Genomic DNA, 17,047 nt, shown 5'->3' on the forward strand with positions numbered 1-17,047 from the left:
TTATTATTAAATTTAATCTAATCACACTATAATAATGATGTAAAAGAAAGTATTAAATGCTAAATATGAAATATGAAATCAACTATTTAATTTAACCTATTCAAAATTCTTGGTTATTGTAAAAGACTATCACAGGAGGAAAAGATCAGCAATCACAATTTAAGTATTGCTAATAGCCTCAGTTTTCCACTTAAATCTTTTAGGGATAAACAGTATCACCTCTAGCTTCTAGAGACAATTTGATGCTCCTTGCTTTCTAATGAGAGCATTTATAATAGTTGCAGATCCCATTTTTCTTAGAGCAGCCATGCCATTGAATGAGTAGTAGTAACAGGACTCTTAAAAAGCCATAATATAATTAGTTTAGGATAAGCATTGTATACTCTTTAAACTCATCTGTTTATTTCCCTTTGTAATTGTTTATGTCATATTTACTCCCTTGTTTCATTGTTGTTGTTTTTTTTGAAAAACCAAACCAAATCAAATCTACCCTTATGTCAGTTGAAGTAAGGGAAACTTGTATTCACCTAGTCAGTCCACTAAGGAGATCAGATTTTACCCCCTTAGAAAGACCTGAGTTCAGTTGTGATATCTTACCTCTTCCTAACTGGATTAATTCTCTTCCAGATATATTTTAGAAAATAGTATAAAGACTGTAGATAGGACATTCATTTAACTGGATTTTAACAGTAGCAAGGACATTATGTATTTACTTGGATCAGAGGAAGATTTACCATGATTAGTACAGACCACTGAAATCATACATAATTGAGTCACTGCAGGAAAGTATAGAAATCTTGCAAAAGTCAATCAATTTAATTATTTTTCTGTCATACTTTGTGATTATTATTTTCTTGAATAAAGACTTTTAGAGTTCATCTAGTCCAAATTCCTCAGTTCATATATCAAGAAAGTGAGGACTGAAAAAATGAATTAACTTGACCATCAAGTGATGGTCCGATTCCTAGGCCATTGCTTTTTCTATTTTACTATATTGCTTGTGAAGTATAAGTTTTTATTTACTGTAAACGAGTAGGGAATTTTCCAGTGTTGCAAGGTCTAGAAGCAAGCCAATATGTGTGGTTCTAGGAGTCTAGTAATACCAATAAGGCACATGCTTGTGCCGACAAAGGAAACTTGGATGAAACAGAACTGAGCCCTATATCTTTACTTTCTCTTCAAAGTCTTGTTGTCTCTTTTCCTGGGGCCCGGTTAGCTTTAGTAGAGGCCTATCTCTCTCCTTGGTTCCAAGAGCTCCCTCTGAATCTCCTGCCAGCTTCAGCCTCTCGTCTCCAGCCAGCACAAAGGTGGAAGTGGGAATGAACCGAGAGTGGGCTTGTGGGTTTCTGACTTATGAATCTCCTGGAAGTCCATCCTAGTTGTGAATCTCCTGAAAGTCCATGAATGAGCTTGTCCTTTAGATTTGTGAATCTCCCCACTGAATCCTGGCTCTGAATCTCCTGGAGCTCAGCTCCTTTCACTGATGCCTCTGCCTTCTCTTTTCTTTTTCATGAAGCTACCTGGCTTATTGCTGTTGTTAATTGTTTTTACTATTGTTTCTCACTCCGATTGGGTCAGAATCTTCCTCTCCCAGACATATACTGTTCAGTGATATGAGGACTACATGTTTACCCCAAGCCTCTTTCTAGTCTCATAAGGGAAAACATGGGATGAAACACAGCCATGCTTTCTCCTTTCCCAGTTTCCATGAAATGAAGTTCCTTCAAGGTTGTTAAGCCCCAGAAACTTAAAGAGCTGTGCATAATACCTACAAACAAGTGCATTCTCACTCTAGCGTCCCCATGCTCGTTTCGTTGTAAGCTTGACTATGCTACCATGGCTTAGATATTTCCAGTTTCATATTTTTTTTATCTTATTTCCCCAAATCACAAAAAAGGCAAGAACCATGTCTTCTACTTCTTTTGAATTTCTAATAGCATATAGCAAAACTAGATACACAGAAGTTTATTGTACACTTAATAAGTAAGATAAATGGATTAAAATTTATTTTCTTAGTGTTGTCCAAGCTGAATTCTTTCTAACATGAAACTGGAAAATAAATTATCCCATTTTAAAAAATATTATTTTAGATTATTGTTCTCTTTGTCAAAGATAAATGGCAATACCTTGGTGGATTTTTTGGCAGCCTTATTCTTCAGTTATGACCAGGCATTGTGCAAAGTACTAAGCTAAGCTTAGGGAGTATCATGAAGTATCCAAAGGTGGGACTGTTCCAGAAACAATAAGGAAAAGTTGATTCCAGAACTGTTGTATCAATTCACCTACCTAGCAGGTAGCTGCCTCCATCAAAAAGGGAAATAAGTACATTCTATCATTTACAATTTTAGGGTTAGAATGTATAATACAATCTGTTTTTATTATGAGTTGTCCTCTGACTTTCTTCTCTATTTTTTTATACCTTATAATTCTTATAATTAAAGTACAGTGCTTAGCATCACAGTCTTCAGAACTAAAATTGTAATTTCATTAAAGAAAAGGGCTACATCATCTTTACACAACAATAGGACTTCACAATGCCTACATCTGCTTCATGTATCCATTTAACAAGTAATAATATTAATGAAAATTACAAGAAGCATAAATAATGCTTCTATGACTTTGCCATGATGTGATATTTTACTATATTGTAGAATACAAAAATGCTTTACATTAGTTATTTTGACATAATAGCCAACTATAATTTTATATAAAAAGTCATTTCACACATCAAAGTTAATATATATTATATATATTACATGCATAATATATATTATATATAGATAAATATATATAATATATATATTTCACATTTCATGTAAAAATGAAAAGGAGGACTTCCATAGCATTTATCATTAAACATATCTACTTCTTATATACATACCTCTGTATAAAGGCATAATCTACTGATAAGATATCCATCTTCTGTCATCCAAATATAAAATTCTCCTAAAATGGTTATTGACTGTAAGAGAATGCAATAATAAAAATCTATAGTTATCAATATGGCAATTACTTTTTATGAAAAATGAACTTTTTCCATATTTTGTTAAGACAGCTCAGCCCCTACTGGTTTATCTTGAGATGTAAACATTTATACAAAGGAATGATTATTGAGTCAGGATGAAAATTTCAACATCAACATATGTCATTTAAAGATGAATTGAATATTACCTATATTGAGATATGTGTTATTTTTAATTTGTAAATTGACTAATAAAATTGACTAGAGGTAATTCTGATGTACTTGCATGGGACTTTGGAAAATTCACCATAGTTGTTTCTATATTTGTGTCATTTCATAAAAACACAGATTTCATGGGATTTTTGTTCTGATACCTCTTCTGGATAAATATTAAGAAAAAAAGGCTGAGAAGTGACTTTTGAGCTAGTATGTATCACTTTGATTAAGATTTTGAATAAAATTTTATTGGTTTGGACATTTCTTGAGAATGGATCAGGTTTTTTTTTCCTTCAGAAAGGAAATTAGCTTGAAATTCAAAACTCTTTATATTATTTTATAGGATTTACAGCTGGAAGGGACCTTAGATTTTATGTATTCTAACTTCTGTCTTCCATCACTTCATTTACATATGAAAACACAGAGGCAAAAAAAAAAAATAAAGTGATTTCCTGAATAGATTTGATTTCAAGTCAGTATTTAAATTCTATTACACCAAATTTAATTTCCCCCTGATTTATTATTTATTTTTAAACATTATTTTCTTTTAAAATTTGAGTTTCAAATTCTCTTCCTCACCTCCAACCACAAGACAACAAGCAATATGATATTAACTACACAAGTGAAATCAGGAAAAACATATTTCCACATTAGCCATATAGCAAAAAAAAAAAAAAAAAAAAAAAAAAAAAAAATTGAAGTGTATACTTCAATTTGCATTCACAGTTTTCCTCTGAAAATAGAGAGCTTTTTTTTTCATCATGAGTTCTTTGAAATCATCTTGAAACATTGCAGCAGAGAGTCAAGTAGCCAAGTCTTTCACAGTTGATCATTATTGCAACATTGCTGTTACTCTGCATAATGATCTCTCAATTCTTCCCACTTCAATTTGCATCAATTTGTATAGGTCTTTCCAGTTTTTTCTGAAACCATTTCCCCAATTATTTCTTATAGCACAATAATACTCCATGATAATCACATGCCACAACTTGTTCAACCATTCCCTAATTAATGAGCACTCCATCAATTTTCAATTCTTTGCCAGTATAACAAGACCTGCTATAAATATTTTATTTTTCTTTGATCTCTTTGGGATGGAAACCTAATAGTGATATTTGTTGGTCAAAGAATACACAGTTTCAAAACTCTTTGGGCCTAATACCAAATTGTTCTCAAGAATGTTTGGACTGGTTCATTACTCTACTAGCAGTTCAATGGTGTATCTATTTACCGTCATCCCCTCCAGCATTTGTCATTTCTGATAGGTGTGAGATGGTAGCTCAGAGTTGTTTTAATTTGTATTTCTCTAATAGTGATAATAGATCTAATAATTGTAGATAGTTTTGAATACTTCTTTTGAAAACTGCTTGTTCTAGCCTTTGACTATTTGTCAATTGGTGAATGGCCCTTATTTTTATAAATTTAACTAAATTTTATGTGTTTGAGAAATGAGTGCTTTCTCAGACAAACTTACTATAACATTTTTTGATACTTTATCAGTCTACCATGCCTTTTAGCAAAATGTAATTTCCCTGATTATCTCCTTTATTTAGGTATATTTTTGCTCTTGCTTTGTCTGAAATCATATTTGCTACCACTGCCTTTTTTACATCTGCTAAAGCATATTAGATTCTGCTTCATATCTTTATTTTAATTGTGTGTGTTTTTCTATTTCATGTGAGTCTCTTGTATACAACATATTAGTGGGTTCTGATTTCGAATCTATTTTGCTATCCAATTCCATTTTATGGGTGAGCTCTTCCCATGCAAATTCACAATTATGATCACTAACTATTTATTTCCCTCTATTCCATTTTCTTCTGTTTCTTCTTCTTTCTTTTTATCCTGATCCTCCTTAAAAAATCTTTTATTTCTAACTACCACCTCCCTTAATATTATCTCCCTTTTTATAATTCCCTCCTCTTTTTCTTAACCCATTCTCCTTTTAGTTGCTTTTTGGGTAAGATAGATGTTTACACAAAACTGAGTGTATATCTTTTTTCTTCCCTTTTTCAACTAATACTGATAAGAGTGAGATTCAAGCATTGTTCTCCACCCCATCCCATGCTTCCCTTCTATTGTAAAAGTTCTTTGTGTGCCTCTTTTATGTGAGAAAATTTTCCCCATTTTTCTCTCCTCAGAATGCATCTCTCTTTCTCATCTCTTCATTTTTTGGGAAATCATTCCAACATAATTGATTTACATCTATGCCTTTCATACAAATAAATAACTCCTCTTACCTGCTCTAATAGTGATTAAGTTCTTAGGAATTACATGAAACATCTTCCCATATGGGAATTTAAGCAGTTTAACATTCTTGAATCCCTTAGGATTTCTCTTTCATGTTTACATTTTTATGCTTTTCTTCAGTCTTCTGTTTGAATGTCAGATTTTCTATTTAGCTCTGTTCTTTTCATTAAGAATATTTGAAAGTTCTCTATTTCATTAAATATCTATTTTCCCACTGAAGGATTATACTTAGTTTTCCTGGGTAAGTCTTTATTGGTTGTAATCCTAGTTTGCCTTCCAGAATAACATATTCCAAGCCCTCCACTTCTGTAACATAAAAGCTAAATCTTGCATCATTCTGACTGTGACTCCATAATATTTGAATTGTTTCTTTCTAGATACTTGCAATATTTTCTCCTTGACCTGGAAGCTCTGAAATTCAACTGTCATATTCATGGGAGTTTTCATTTTGAGGTCTCATTCAACAAGTGATTGATGGATTATTTCTATTTCTAGTTTGCACTTTGGATATAAGATATCAGGGCAGTTTTCTTTATAATTTCTTGAAATATAATGTCTAAGCTATTTCTTTATCATGGTTTTTTGGTAATCCATTAATTCCTAAATTATCTCTCCTCAATCTTTTCTCTATGTCAAGTTGTGTTTCTAATGACATAGTTCACATTTTCCCCCTTCTATTGACTTTTGAAAATATTGTTTCTTGTTGTCTCATGGATCCAGTTGCTTACTTCCAATTTTTCAAGAATTATTTTCTTAATAAATCTTTGAAATTTTTTTTTCTATTTGGCCTAGTCTACTTTTTAAGGAGTTCTATTCTTGAGTAAATTTTTATGCCGCTTTACCATTAGGCAAATTCTGTTTTTGAAGGCTTTCTTCAATTTTTGTGCCTCTTTTACCAAGCTGTTAATAAACTATTCACAATTTTATCACACATTTATTTTCCCACTTTTTCCTCTACTTCTCTTTTTTTTCTTTAACTCTTCCAGGAATTCTTGTTGGGCTTTATATCCAGTTATCATTTTTCTTTGAGATTTTGTTATAATTATTTTTATGTTGTCTTCTGAGTTTGGGTCTCTTATTTCCTACTATCACAATTGTTTTTAAGATTAAGTTCCTTTTTTTGTTGTTTGCTCATTTTTATAAGCCTATTTCTTGACTTTGAACATTGGTTAAAATTGGGTTCTGCTTCCTTTGGGGAGGGGGTGAGGAAGCATTGTCCCAAGCTTTGGCCTTTTTGTGCCACTGTTTTCAGAACTAGTTCTAGAAGTCTGCAAGCTAGGGTGTTTAAGAGTTTGGTGTGATGTGGGAAGAGGTGGGGACTGCTCTGCAGCTTTGCACTCTATTCTTTTTCCAGGAAGGATCCTTGGTTTCTTGCAGTCACAAGCATTAGAACTTCTCTTGACCCTGGAACTTTGACCAGGTCTCCTGTTTCCCCTCCACTGCAAGATCGAGCCCCCTTGGAGGCCCCCTGCTCTTTGGTGGCTGATCCCACATCCTCTCCACCCAGAACTGATAGAGGCAGTAGAACTGCCAGTCAGCTCCAGCTTCACCTAGTGAGAGGGATGGCTCATCTCTTTCTGTCCAGTTGTCCAACCCCCTGATGTTCTTTGGGCCACTGGTGCTGCCTTTACCTGTGTGCCTTCCAGGCAGCTTTTTACCCTGGAGTCACAGATCTCCCCCTTAGACTGCCTTAGTTTCCTTAGGTCAGAAAAAAGGTCTCAGCTAGAACTCTTGTTGCCTCTGCCACAAAACTTGATTTGTGTAATTATTTTAAAGTTGTTTGAAGAGGAATGTTGAGAAAGTTCCACTGGGTTGCTGTCACAAATCTATCATCTTGGTTTCATGCCCCCCCCCCACATAAATTTTTTTTTATGAGCTTGTTGGTAAAGCATTTGAATAACAAAGTTAGTTTCTTGAGTTAATCACAAACTTTACATCAGAATCAATGAAGGGAAATCTATTGCCTAAAATACATCTGGGGCAGTTAGGTGGCAGAGTGGATAGTCTCCTAGGCCTTGAGCCAGGAAGACTCATCTTCATCATTTTAAATCTGGCCTCAGACACTTACCAGCTGTGTAACCCTTAACAAGTCAGTTAACCCTGTTTACCTCAGTTCTTCACCCATAACATTGACTGAGAAGGAAATGGCAAACTCCTTCAGTATCTCTGCCAAGAAAACCCCAAATGAGGTCACAGAGAACTAATACAAGTGAAAAATGACTTTCAAACAACAAAATAATCTAGTTCCTAATGGTTTGAATAGAATGAAACAAATATGTCAAAGGACATTTTCTCCTTTTTTATGTGATATATTTTAATAATTTCATTTTTTAATATCTGATATAAAAGTCTCAAATTAGGAAAAATACTAGTCCAAATCACAATTAGATAGTAAATGTAATAATAAATGATAAATCACTAATAATTAGATAATAAAATACAAATTGAAATACCTTATATACCTCCTCATATCCATTAAATTGGCAAAAATGACAAAAAAGGAAAATGAAAAATATTTGAGGCATTGTGGGAAAATAAGCATGTTAATGCATGATTCACAGAATTGTGAACTGGTAAAGTCATTTTGAAAGCACTTTGAAATTATGCTCCAAAAAGCTGTTAAACTATGCATACCCTTTGACCCACATATACCACTAGTAAATCTATATCACAAAAAGATAAAGAGGAAAAGGACTCATAGATATGAAACCAAGCAATTATTTATATTGTGTCAAAGAACTGAAGAAAAGGGTGCCTGTTGATTATTATTTCAAAGAAACCTAAGAAAACATGTATGGATCTTTACAAAGTGAAGTAATCACAACCAGAAGAACAATTAATACATTAATATTGTAAAGATAATCATCTTTGAAAAACTTGGGAACTCTGATTAACATAAAGAACAATCACATTTCCAGAGGACTCATAATGAAAGGTGCTGCCCAGTTCCAGATAGAGGGGTAATGGGGGACTTTTAAGAATGAGGATTATGGAATTTTTTATCCCTCCTTTCCATGGACATGGTCAGTGTAGAAATTTGTTTTGCTTGATTATGCATGCTTATAATAAGGTTTTGTTTTTCTAACTTTCTTAATGGGATGGAGGGAGGGCAGTAAACTGGAAGTGGGAGGTAGAGAAAGGATTTATACCTAAAAATTAAATGAAATTAAAGCTTTTTTTTTTTAACCAATATTGGCACATATTTAAATTGTATATATTTAGGTATTCACAGTTCAGAAATTTCAATGCCACTACCTACATCTCTAAATAGAGCAGAAACAAATTCTCACCATGCAGTATTCATTTCCAAATGTGACAAAATCAACTGCCTGTACTTTGCCACCAGATGCATCCAAAATTGTTTCAAGTTTTGGCTCGTCATCAAAAATATAGGAAAAAACAGATCCCTGTCAAACACAATTTAAGTTAAAAATAATTTGAAAACATTTGTTGTACAACATTTGTTGCAAGTTCTTGAGGAAATATAACTTCTTGCATTTTCTATTTGAAATCTTGAAATAAATCTTTGAAGAAAATAGTGAATTCACAAATTATTTTACAAATTACAGATTCAACTGCTAAAAGATTAATTTACCTCTTAAAGAGCTCTGTCTAAAATGTGCACAAATGTAGTTACAATGATAAAGCCAAGCCTGAAGTCTTCTGGTTTCCTAATGGACCAATTGACCAAATTTAACCATGAATTTCCTCTTTTAAAAAACAATATGATAGCATTTGGAGCAGTGGTTTATATCTATATAACATTTAAGTTTTGCACAGCTCTTTACACACATTAATCTCATTTGAACTTTATAACAATTTTACTTAGCTACGTCATCGTAGTTTGAAAGTTCATGAAGCTATGACAGTGAGTATAAATTCTGATGCATGCCACCAAGCCAGAAAACTTCCAAATAAGCACAGAAATGGTTATTTGAGCACTTAAGCTTTCACTAGCAGGTTTAACACCATACAATTTACTTTTCATTTGTAGAAGACAAAGAGGCTATGATCTGTATTGATGGAAGAAGTATCTACACTAATTTGAGTCACTGTTCTTTCAAATATATATTCATGACAATACTTGTTTCAAAGTTTGTTAGTTAGGAAATAGAAAATTAAGATGAAGATTCTTCTGGACCAAAAGAAAAAAGCAAACAAATAACTTTTTTTAGACAGGCTTCAAAACTAAGCCATGGCCTTGTGACTAATGAGATTGAAGTGAGCCTACGGCAAGAAAATTCATTCAAGTTGTAAACTACAATAATATCAAAATCTCCTGTCACTACCTCATTCAAGGTAGAAAAGGGAAATGTTGAAGAAAGGATGAGGTAAGATGTAGAGGGCTGGAACTCCAAAAAGGTATGCTTTAATGAGCACTTAAGGCTAATTACCTATTTGGTGTGAGATAATGATTCTATTAGCATATATTTGGATAATGGCTCTTCTCACCATTGGTGATTGCTGAATGGTGTTAAGATAATCATAGACAAGCAGGAGATCATTCTACACAATACTATATGAGGATGTATTCTGATGGAAGTGGATATCTTCAACAAAGAGAAGATCTAATTCAGTTCCAATTGATCAATGATGGACAGAATCAGCTACATCCAGAGAAGGAACACTGGGAAATGAGTGAAAACTGTTTACATTTTTGTTTTTCTTCCCAGGTTATTTTTACTTTCTGAATCCAATTCTTCCTGTGCAACAAGAAATTGGTTTCTGCACACATATATTGTATCTAGGATATACTATAACATATTTAACATATATGGGAATGCCTGCCATCTAGGGGAGGGGGTGGAGGGAAGGAGGGGAAAATTCGGAACAGAAGTGAGTGTTAGGGATAATGTTGTAAAAAATTACCCATGCATATGTACTGTCAAAAAAAGTTATAATTATAAAATTAATTTTAAAAAAAGATAATCGTAGGCAAGGATTGGGGAGTGGGGGGAGAAGAGCCAGGATCACTTGGTGGCAGGATGAGGAAGAGAAGAGAGGCTGGTGACTCTGGACTACAGAATCCAGGATTCTGCTTGTCTGTCTCCTTCACTTTTCCCCCTAAAGACCAAGGACTTTAATTTATCCTGACTCTGGCTGACCCCGAGGCCTCTAGGGAGCTAGCCCATACTTTACAGTAAGATGAGGCTCTTGACAACTATTTAGTTCTCCCTGTGCTATTTAGAGGAAATAGGATGCAGGAAAAGACAATTCATGGCAATTACCAAAGGATATCTGAATAATTACAAATAAGAGTTTCTTCCTTTGGAAGGCAGACTATTTAAACACCTTTCATCTGAGGTTCTTGCTCTGGATCTTGAATATTCATTTTCCTCTCTAATTGGCTGTCTTATTAATAATTAATAAAGCTTAAGTAAAAATTCAGAGTGCCTGTGGAATTAGTCAGTTATTCATGCTTCTCTAAGTTGCTAAGATTCAATTTGGTATGAATTGTAACTTATTGGTGTTTATGAGCAGCTTCTGCTTGGCTATTATTAAATTAAGGTGTCAGCTCACGTCTATCTCCTGTAGGAGACCTGTTCTGATTTCTCTGCTTGTTACTTCTCTCTCTCTTCATATGTTTACAAATATTTTTGTGCTTATCCATGTTTACATAGTTAGTGGCCCTCTCCAGGCCACCCTATTCCCTGTTGCAGCTTGTTTCCAAGATTAACCATTCTAGGTTTAAGGTACTCTGTTCCTCTTTCTGCATTCCCCAAACTATGGCTCAAGAGCTCCATCATATGCACCTTTTGTAGTCAGCCAAATGACAAAATGGTATCAAAGTAGAGTCATTTTCTAAAATACTGTAGCAGGAACAATAATAGTAAATATTTCCTAAGCATCTGAGGGTACTCTCCACAGCATCAATGGGAAGAATGGGCACAGAAAAGGTAAGTATAGACATAGGGAACACTAGTAGAGAGGCACAAACTTTAGGAACATTGGCAGTAATTGGCCCCTGTGGTGCTCCAGAAGCCCATGGCCTTTTTCTTCTCTTGTCTCTGAAGTATAGACTACTCTGCTGAGTTCTCTGAGCCACTGCTCTCTGCAGCTCAACTTGACCCTTCATGCTTAGCTAATTGTGTCATCTTTTAACATGATAAGTAGCTTTGCATTTCCCAGCTGTCATCTCCACCTAAATGTTCCTTTAGCACTTGACTCAACAAACTAAATTGTACTCCATTCACTTATATTTCCTTTTCCCCCCCCCGTTTCTTTCAAGGCACTATCACCTTTCTAGTCACTTACATTTAAAACTTCAGAGTCATCTTTAAATCTTCCTTCTCCTATCTCACACATCCATTTGCCAAAACCTTTCAGCGTTGTCAAATAATAACCTCCTTGCATTTTGTTCTCCATTCCGATTGTCCTATCCTGCTTCTGACCTGCTCTTCACGTGGCCTATTCTTCATGTCTAGAATGTATTCCCCCCCCATCATTCCCACCAATTGAAATCCTTTTTATTCAAGAGCCAGTATAGATGCTATCAAGAAGGCTCCAAAAAGTCTTCCTTAGTTGTTCCTGATATTTCTTATCAGAAAACTCTATTGAGGTCTCACCTTTGCTGGTTTTTGTATTATGTCATTTATAAAAACTTATTTGAAGTTATATCACATTCCCTCAGCAAATTTCATAAATTCCTGAAAGAAACTTTACGGTTTTTCATTTTTCTGTTCTTAGTAGTGAGCACAAAGGCTAGAACTGAATATGCATTTCATAAATATTTTAATCAAAAGGAATTAATTAGCAGACTGACCCAAGAATGGGAAAAACATAGCTACATGTTGAAAAGACCTAAGGTGTTTGGGTGTTTACAAGCTCAGTATGAATTAGCAATTGCTAGAAAAGGTTAATGAATTCTTAAATTTCACTTAAAAAAGTATTAGATCCTCTGTATGTTGTACTGTTCCAACGATATTTGGAGTATTACATTCAGTTTCAGATACTATATTTGAAGAAGGATAGTGATAAGGTTTTTTTTTAATGGCCACATTAAGAATGATTATGAGAACTTAATGTATTTAGCTTTGAGAAGAAACTAAAAAGATTATAGCTGTCTAAAAGTCTTTCATATAGGAGAGGAGTCAGGCTCATTCTGTATTACTTCATAGGAAAGAAATATCTCTTTTGCTTGAGAGGTAAATTTTGATTATATAAGAAGCTTTAATATCTTCTACTGTGCTCTATGGATGGATTAATTATAACCAACATTTATTAAGAATTTAATGTTTACAAAGAGTTTTATATATATTATATACTTTCAACTCTGTGAGGTAAGTATTATGGATTTTATTATCTATTTTGCATTGGGGAAATGGAAGCCCAGAGAAGCCTTAACTTGGTTATGGCCACATAAGTAATTAAATGCTAGATCTAAGTGTAATATAGCCAGTATTCACTATAGCATACTGCTATCTTGGAAGAGTTTCACAGCTGGATTACTTAAGCAGAAACAGAAGTGCCATGCATTCGGGATGCTGTAGAGCAGGACTTCTTAAAACTTTTTCTATTCATATCTGTTTTCACCGAGAAATTTTTACATCATCCCAGGTTTATAGATATATAAAATAGGCATATACATAAAAATTTATAGATAATAAATCATAACTTTGCAAACCTCACATTGTTATTTGACTGAGAGTAACCTAGAGGGGACAGCTACATATATAAACATGGATATGCACAAAACATATATAAACAAGGATTTACACGACAATGTGAGCAGGGAGAGAGAAGAAACAATTGGCTCTATTTTCTCAATCCTCTCTTCAGAATTTTCCTGATTCTGTTGAGGACTCCATCATTATTCTAAGTTACCCAGGTTTAAATCCTCAGAATCATCCTTGGAAAGGAGGAGGACTATTTTATCCTCTCAAACGAAAGCACAAGAACAAAAGATGGATGAAGACCAAAAAGTATGAAATTTAGGTAGGCAGACTCAGTTTTGTCCATAGAATAGAAGGTCAATTCAACAGCTAGGAGTAAAAAGGACAGTCTCAAGGGTTTGAAGAGAGAGAAGATTTGGAACAACCGTGAGGAATGTCAGAGGGAGTCCTTCAAAGATGACAGTAGAAATTAGAAAAGGTGGTTGTTCCTATCCGCTTGGTTTTCTGATTTCTTCTGGCTGCATCCAGCAGATTGAAAAAAAGAAAGCAAATGTTGAGGGTGACCTGAGGTTTTGATTAGTAAAGCAATAACAGTGGAAGATAAAAGAAACATCGATGGAGATTAAAATTTTTTTTAACCTAATTAAGAAAGTTTACACACAAAAGAAAGTTAAAAAGGGAAAGGGAGAAGGAAGAGAAGGTCACTGGCTCTCTACCCTCTATTCATATGGTGTGATGACTTTAGAGCCCAAAAGACTTGGGTTTAAACCATTTCACTGACTATCTCTGTGACCCTGGATAAATGGTCTAATCTCTCATTCTTGAGATGTACCCCTAGACTAATCTAAGTCATAGATGGCCTATAATGTGCTTTAGTGGAAGATTTCCTAACATGGGAATTCTCAAGTGGATAAATTAATATATCCTTACAGATTCACATGTGATTACAATAAGCACCTCAATAAAAGAATTTGTTCTATGATACACAATATTAGCATTTTGTGACAGAAATTCATCCTCTTACTTACATTTTCTGTTTGAAGTAGTATTTGTGTATAATCAGGAGAAAATGCAATATTCTTCACAGAGGTTTGTAAATTAATGTGGTCCTTTATGGTGTATCTATTTTCCTTGACATTAATAGAATATAAAATGCCATCCTAGATATAAAAAGTAAAAAGAAAACAAAAAAAACACATCCTTACATAATGGACTTTCTCTACTAAGCTGTCAAATCAAGGAATTAACAATCCATTTCAGGAGATACAACTTTCTTTCCCAACTTAATGAAATTCTATCCATTTTCAAGGATTGGCTTAATTCACCTCCTCCAGAAACCCTTTCTCTTCTCTCCCAATCTTTATTGCTCTTCCTATTTTCTGAATTCCTGTAACACATTTTAGTCTCTATAAGACTTCTAATTAAATATAATGCTATTATCTTTGAAATAATTTTACTCTTATTTTCTTCTGTGTCTCATGGAGATTGGTCTTATTCATACTCAAATTATCTCTGCTGTTTTAAGTTCTTGTTGTTGTCTCTTTATATTCTTTGAGGGATCCTCCACAATAGAGCTCAGCACAAAGTAGTCAGTAAATATTATGAACAGACCTAGGCAAACTTAATTGACCTTTAGTACATTTACTTACTGCTGATTTACCTACAGAAGATTTTGAAGTTGTTGTTCCAATAAAATTAGTCCATATTCCCTTAATTAGACCCTCTTTGAGATTAAAATATTACTAATTAAAGTGTTTGGGTTTAGGGCTCTCTCAGAAGACATAGATCTAAAGCAAATTATAACTACACTCCCCTCTCTTTATATAAGTAGGATGAAATGGGTATTCAAAAGCTTTGAAGGAGGAAATTCATTATCAAACCAGCCAGTGGGGCAGCTAGGTGGTGCAGTACTTAGAGCTTCAGCCCTAAAGTGGGGAGATTCTAATTTCAAATTTCGCTTCAGATGCTTGACATTTATTAACTGTGTGACCTTGGATAAATCACTTAATACTGATTGCCTTGCCAAAAATACACATGCACACACAAAGTCTGAAAAGGGGAAAATCAGAGTCCTGGTTATGTTTGATTAAGGAAGTATATTGTAGACTGATTACACCTCAGAAAGTTTTGTTTTTGTTTTTTAAAGCATCAAGTGAAGGAGCCACCTATTTTTCTTTTGATTCATTCCCTCATATGTAAGTGTGCGTTTATGTGTGTGTGTGTGTGTGTGTGTGTGTGTGTGTGTGTGTGTGCATGTGCATGTGCATGCGGGCGCACACCAAAAAGTTAACTTGCTGGGCTACAGATTTAGTTTGTGGCTAAGGAAAAGAGAAAAGCTCTGGCCCAATTAGAGATAAATATATGACCTTGCTACTTGCTACCTTGATCAGCCATAGATTAAGACCACAGCACTAACTCTGGTGCTACATTTTTGCAGCAATCTCTATAGCTGTAAATTGGAATGTATAATCATTGTAGTTGGGAATAAAGCAGAAACAGACCAAGCTCAAGAGATGACTTAGTTTACTTTCTGTTTTATTTACTATCTATCTGTGTGACATTGGGTAAGTCATGCCCCTTCTAATTCAGTTTCCTAACCTATAATATGTACTAGGTGACCTCTAAAATGCCTTCCAGATCTAAATCCATACCTGAATTATCTAAGGGAATAGTTCATGTCTAATGCCCTGAGGCCATTAAAGGATGATAAATGTGCAATTTTATGCTGTTTTGGTGGAAATCCATATTGAAGATTTCTCTAGGGCTCATTTAAAATGTGATTATCTGGGATTTCTTTTCTGTATTTTCCTTCCCCTTCCTCACCTTGGCTCTCAAGAGATTGGATTTTTTAAAATTCACATTAATTCTTAAAAGACAAATGACAGCAGTGAAAATAATAGAGGAAAAAAAGCTTACATGTCCAGAAATAAACACTCCTTCAGTATGCATCACCATGGTATTGATGTTCTTAATTTTTGAATAGTTTTCTTCATTTTTTGTGAAAAACATAAAAGAAATAAAAATGTTAAAGTGGAAACATCTTTATATTAAATTATATTAATGCTATGTTATTTTTAATTTTCTCTAGAAACTTTCATGTAGGGTTATAAAGTTTATGAAACAGATGGAAGGTCTTTTAATTTCTAACGCACTTTCTAAAAATGCATAAATAACTTTATTTTCGACATTCCTATAAAAATTTGTTCTCAAACCCTCAATTAGCTGCATGATAATTGGAAAATCTTTAAACTTTTAGAGCTTTAGTTTCCCCATCTAAAAAATGGGGTTAACAATACTTACACTAACTAATAGAGTTAGTGATTAATGTGAGGACAGCATGTTGCCATCAGCCACTGATGAAGATCAATTTTACTAGGTATTATTTTAAATGTAATAAAAAAGACAGAATCATAGCTTTTTCAAGGTAGAGGAAAGAAATTCAAAAGGCCTTTAAGGTAGGACTAAATGTAAGCCATTCAGTCACTAAGTCTTTCAACCATTCAGTTAGCAGGTCCCCAATCATTATAAAGAGGATTCAAAAGACATGGACTAAGTGTATTAGTATTCCAAGCATTTAGAGACAGAAGAGCTGGAATGTGCATATGAAGCAACTGAAGAGCACATTTTTAGAGCTATAAAAAACAAATCAAGAAATCAAATTCTATTACATTTGCCAAGGATCAAAATGATTGAGAGATTGAGGCAAGTAATTGGGATAATACATGATAAGCTATCTTTTTGAGAAAAACAACAGCCCCTCAAATAACACTGGGATTCTGTGCTTTGGAGGAAATTAGTCCAGGCCAGCTACAAAGGCATTTTTCTGCTTTTCCCTGAAGAACCTCATAGTGCTTGCCAGGGGAGGCTTCATTGTCCTACATAACACAACCTAGCCTACATGTGTACAAGATGGTTTCTTTGTGGAGACCTGTGGTATCAGTGGTCTAGGGATTTTTCAGGTGAGGAAACTCTTTCTACCAATGCAAATCCCCAACCTGTGATATTT

At 34.1% G+C, this 17,047-nt stretch overlaps 2 protein-coding genes across 3 annotated transcripts in view; one reads left to right on the forward strand and one right to left on the reverse strand.

Annotated features, from left to right (window-relative positions):
- The window catches only part of LOC141558401 (glutathione S-transferase omega-1-like), a 180,212-nt gene that overhangs the window by 104,766 nt on the left and 58,399 nt on the right, over positions 1-17,047 (forward strand). The gene's annotated exons all lie outside the window — the stretch shown is intronic.
- Positions 1-17,047, reverse strand: part of LOC141558399 (cilia- and flagella-associated protein 43-like) — a 155,419-nt gene that overhangs the window by 102,570 nt on the left and 35,802 nt on the right. For both annotated transcript variants that reach the window (XM_074295515.1, XM_074295514.1), the window contains exons 8-11: positions 15,958-16,028; positions 14,070-14,201; positions 8,719-8,835; positions 2,882-2,962 (exon numbers count right to left, since the gene is read on the reverse strand). In XM_074295515.1, the coding sequence (XP_074151616.1) occupies positions 2,882-2,962; positions 8,719-8,835; positions 14,070-14,201; positions 15,958-16,028 (401 nt within the window). The remainder of the gene's footprint in view (positions 1-2,881; positions 2,963-8,718; positions 8,836-14,069; positions 14,202-15,957; positions 16,029-17,047) is intronic.

This window comes from Sminthopsis crassicaudata, chromosome 2 (assembly GCF_048593235.1).
Source record: "Sminthopsis crassicaudata isolate SCR6 chromosome 2, ASM4859323v1, whole genome shotgun sequence".
In the NCBI taxonomy this organism is placed as follows: domain Eukaryota; kingdom Metazoa; phylum Chordata; class Mammalia; order Dasyuromorphia; family Dasyuridae; genus Sminthopsis; species Sminthopsis crassicaudata.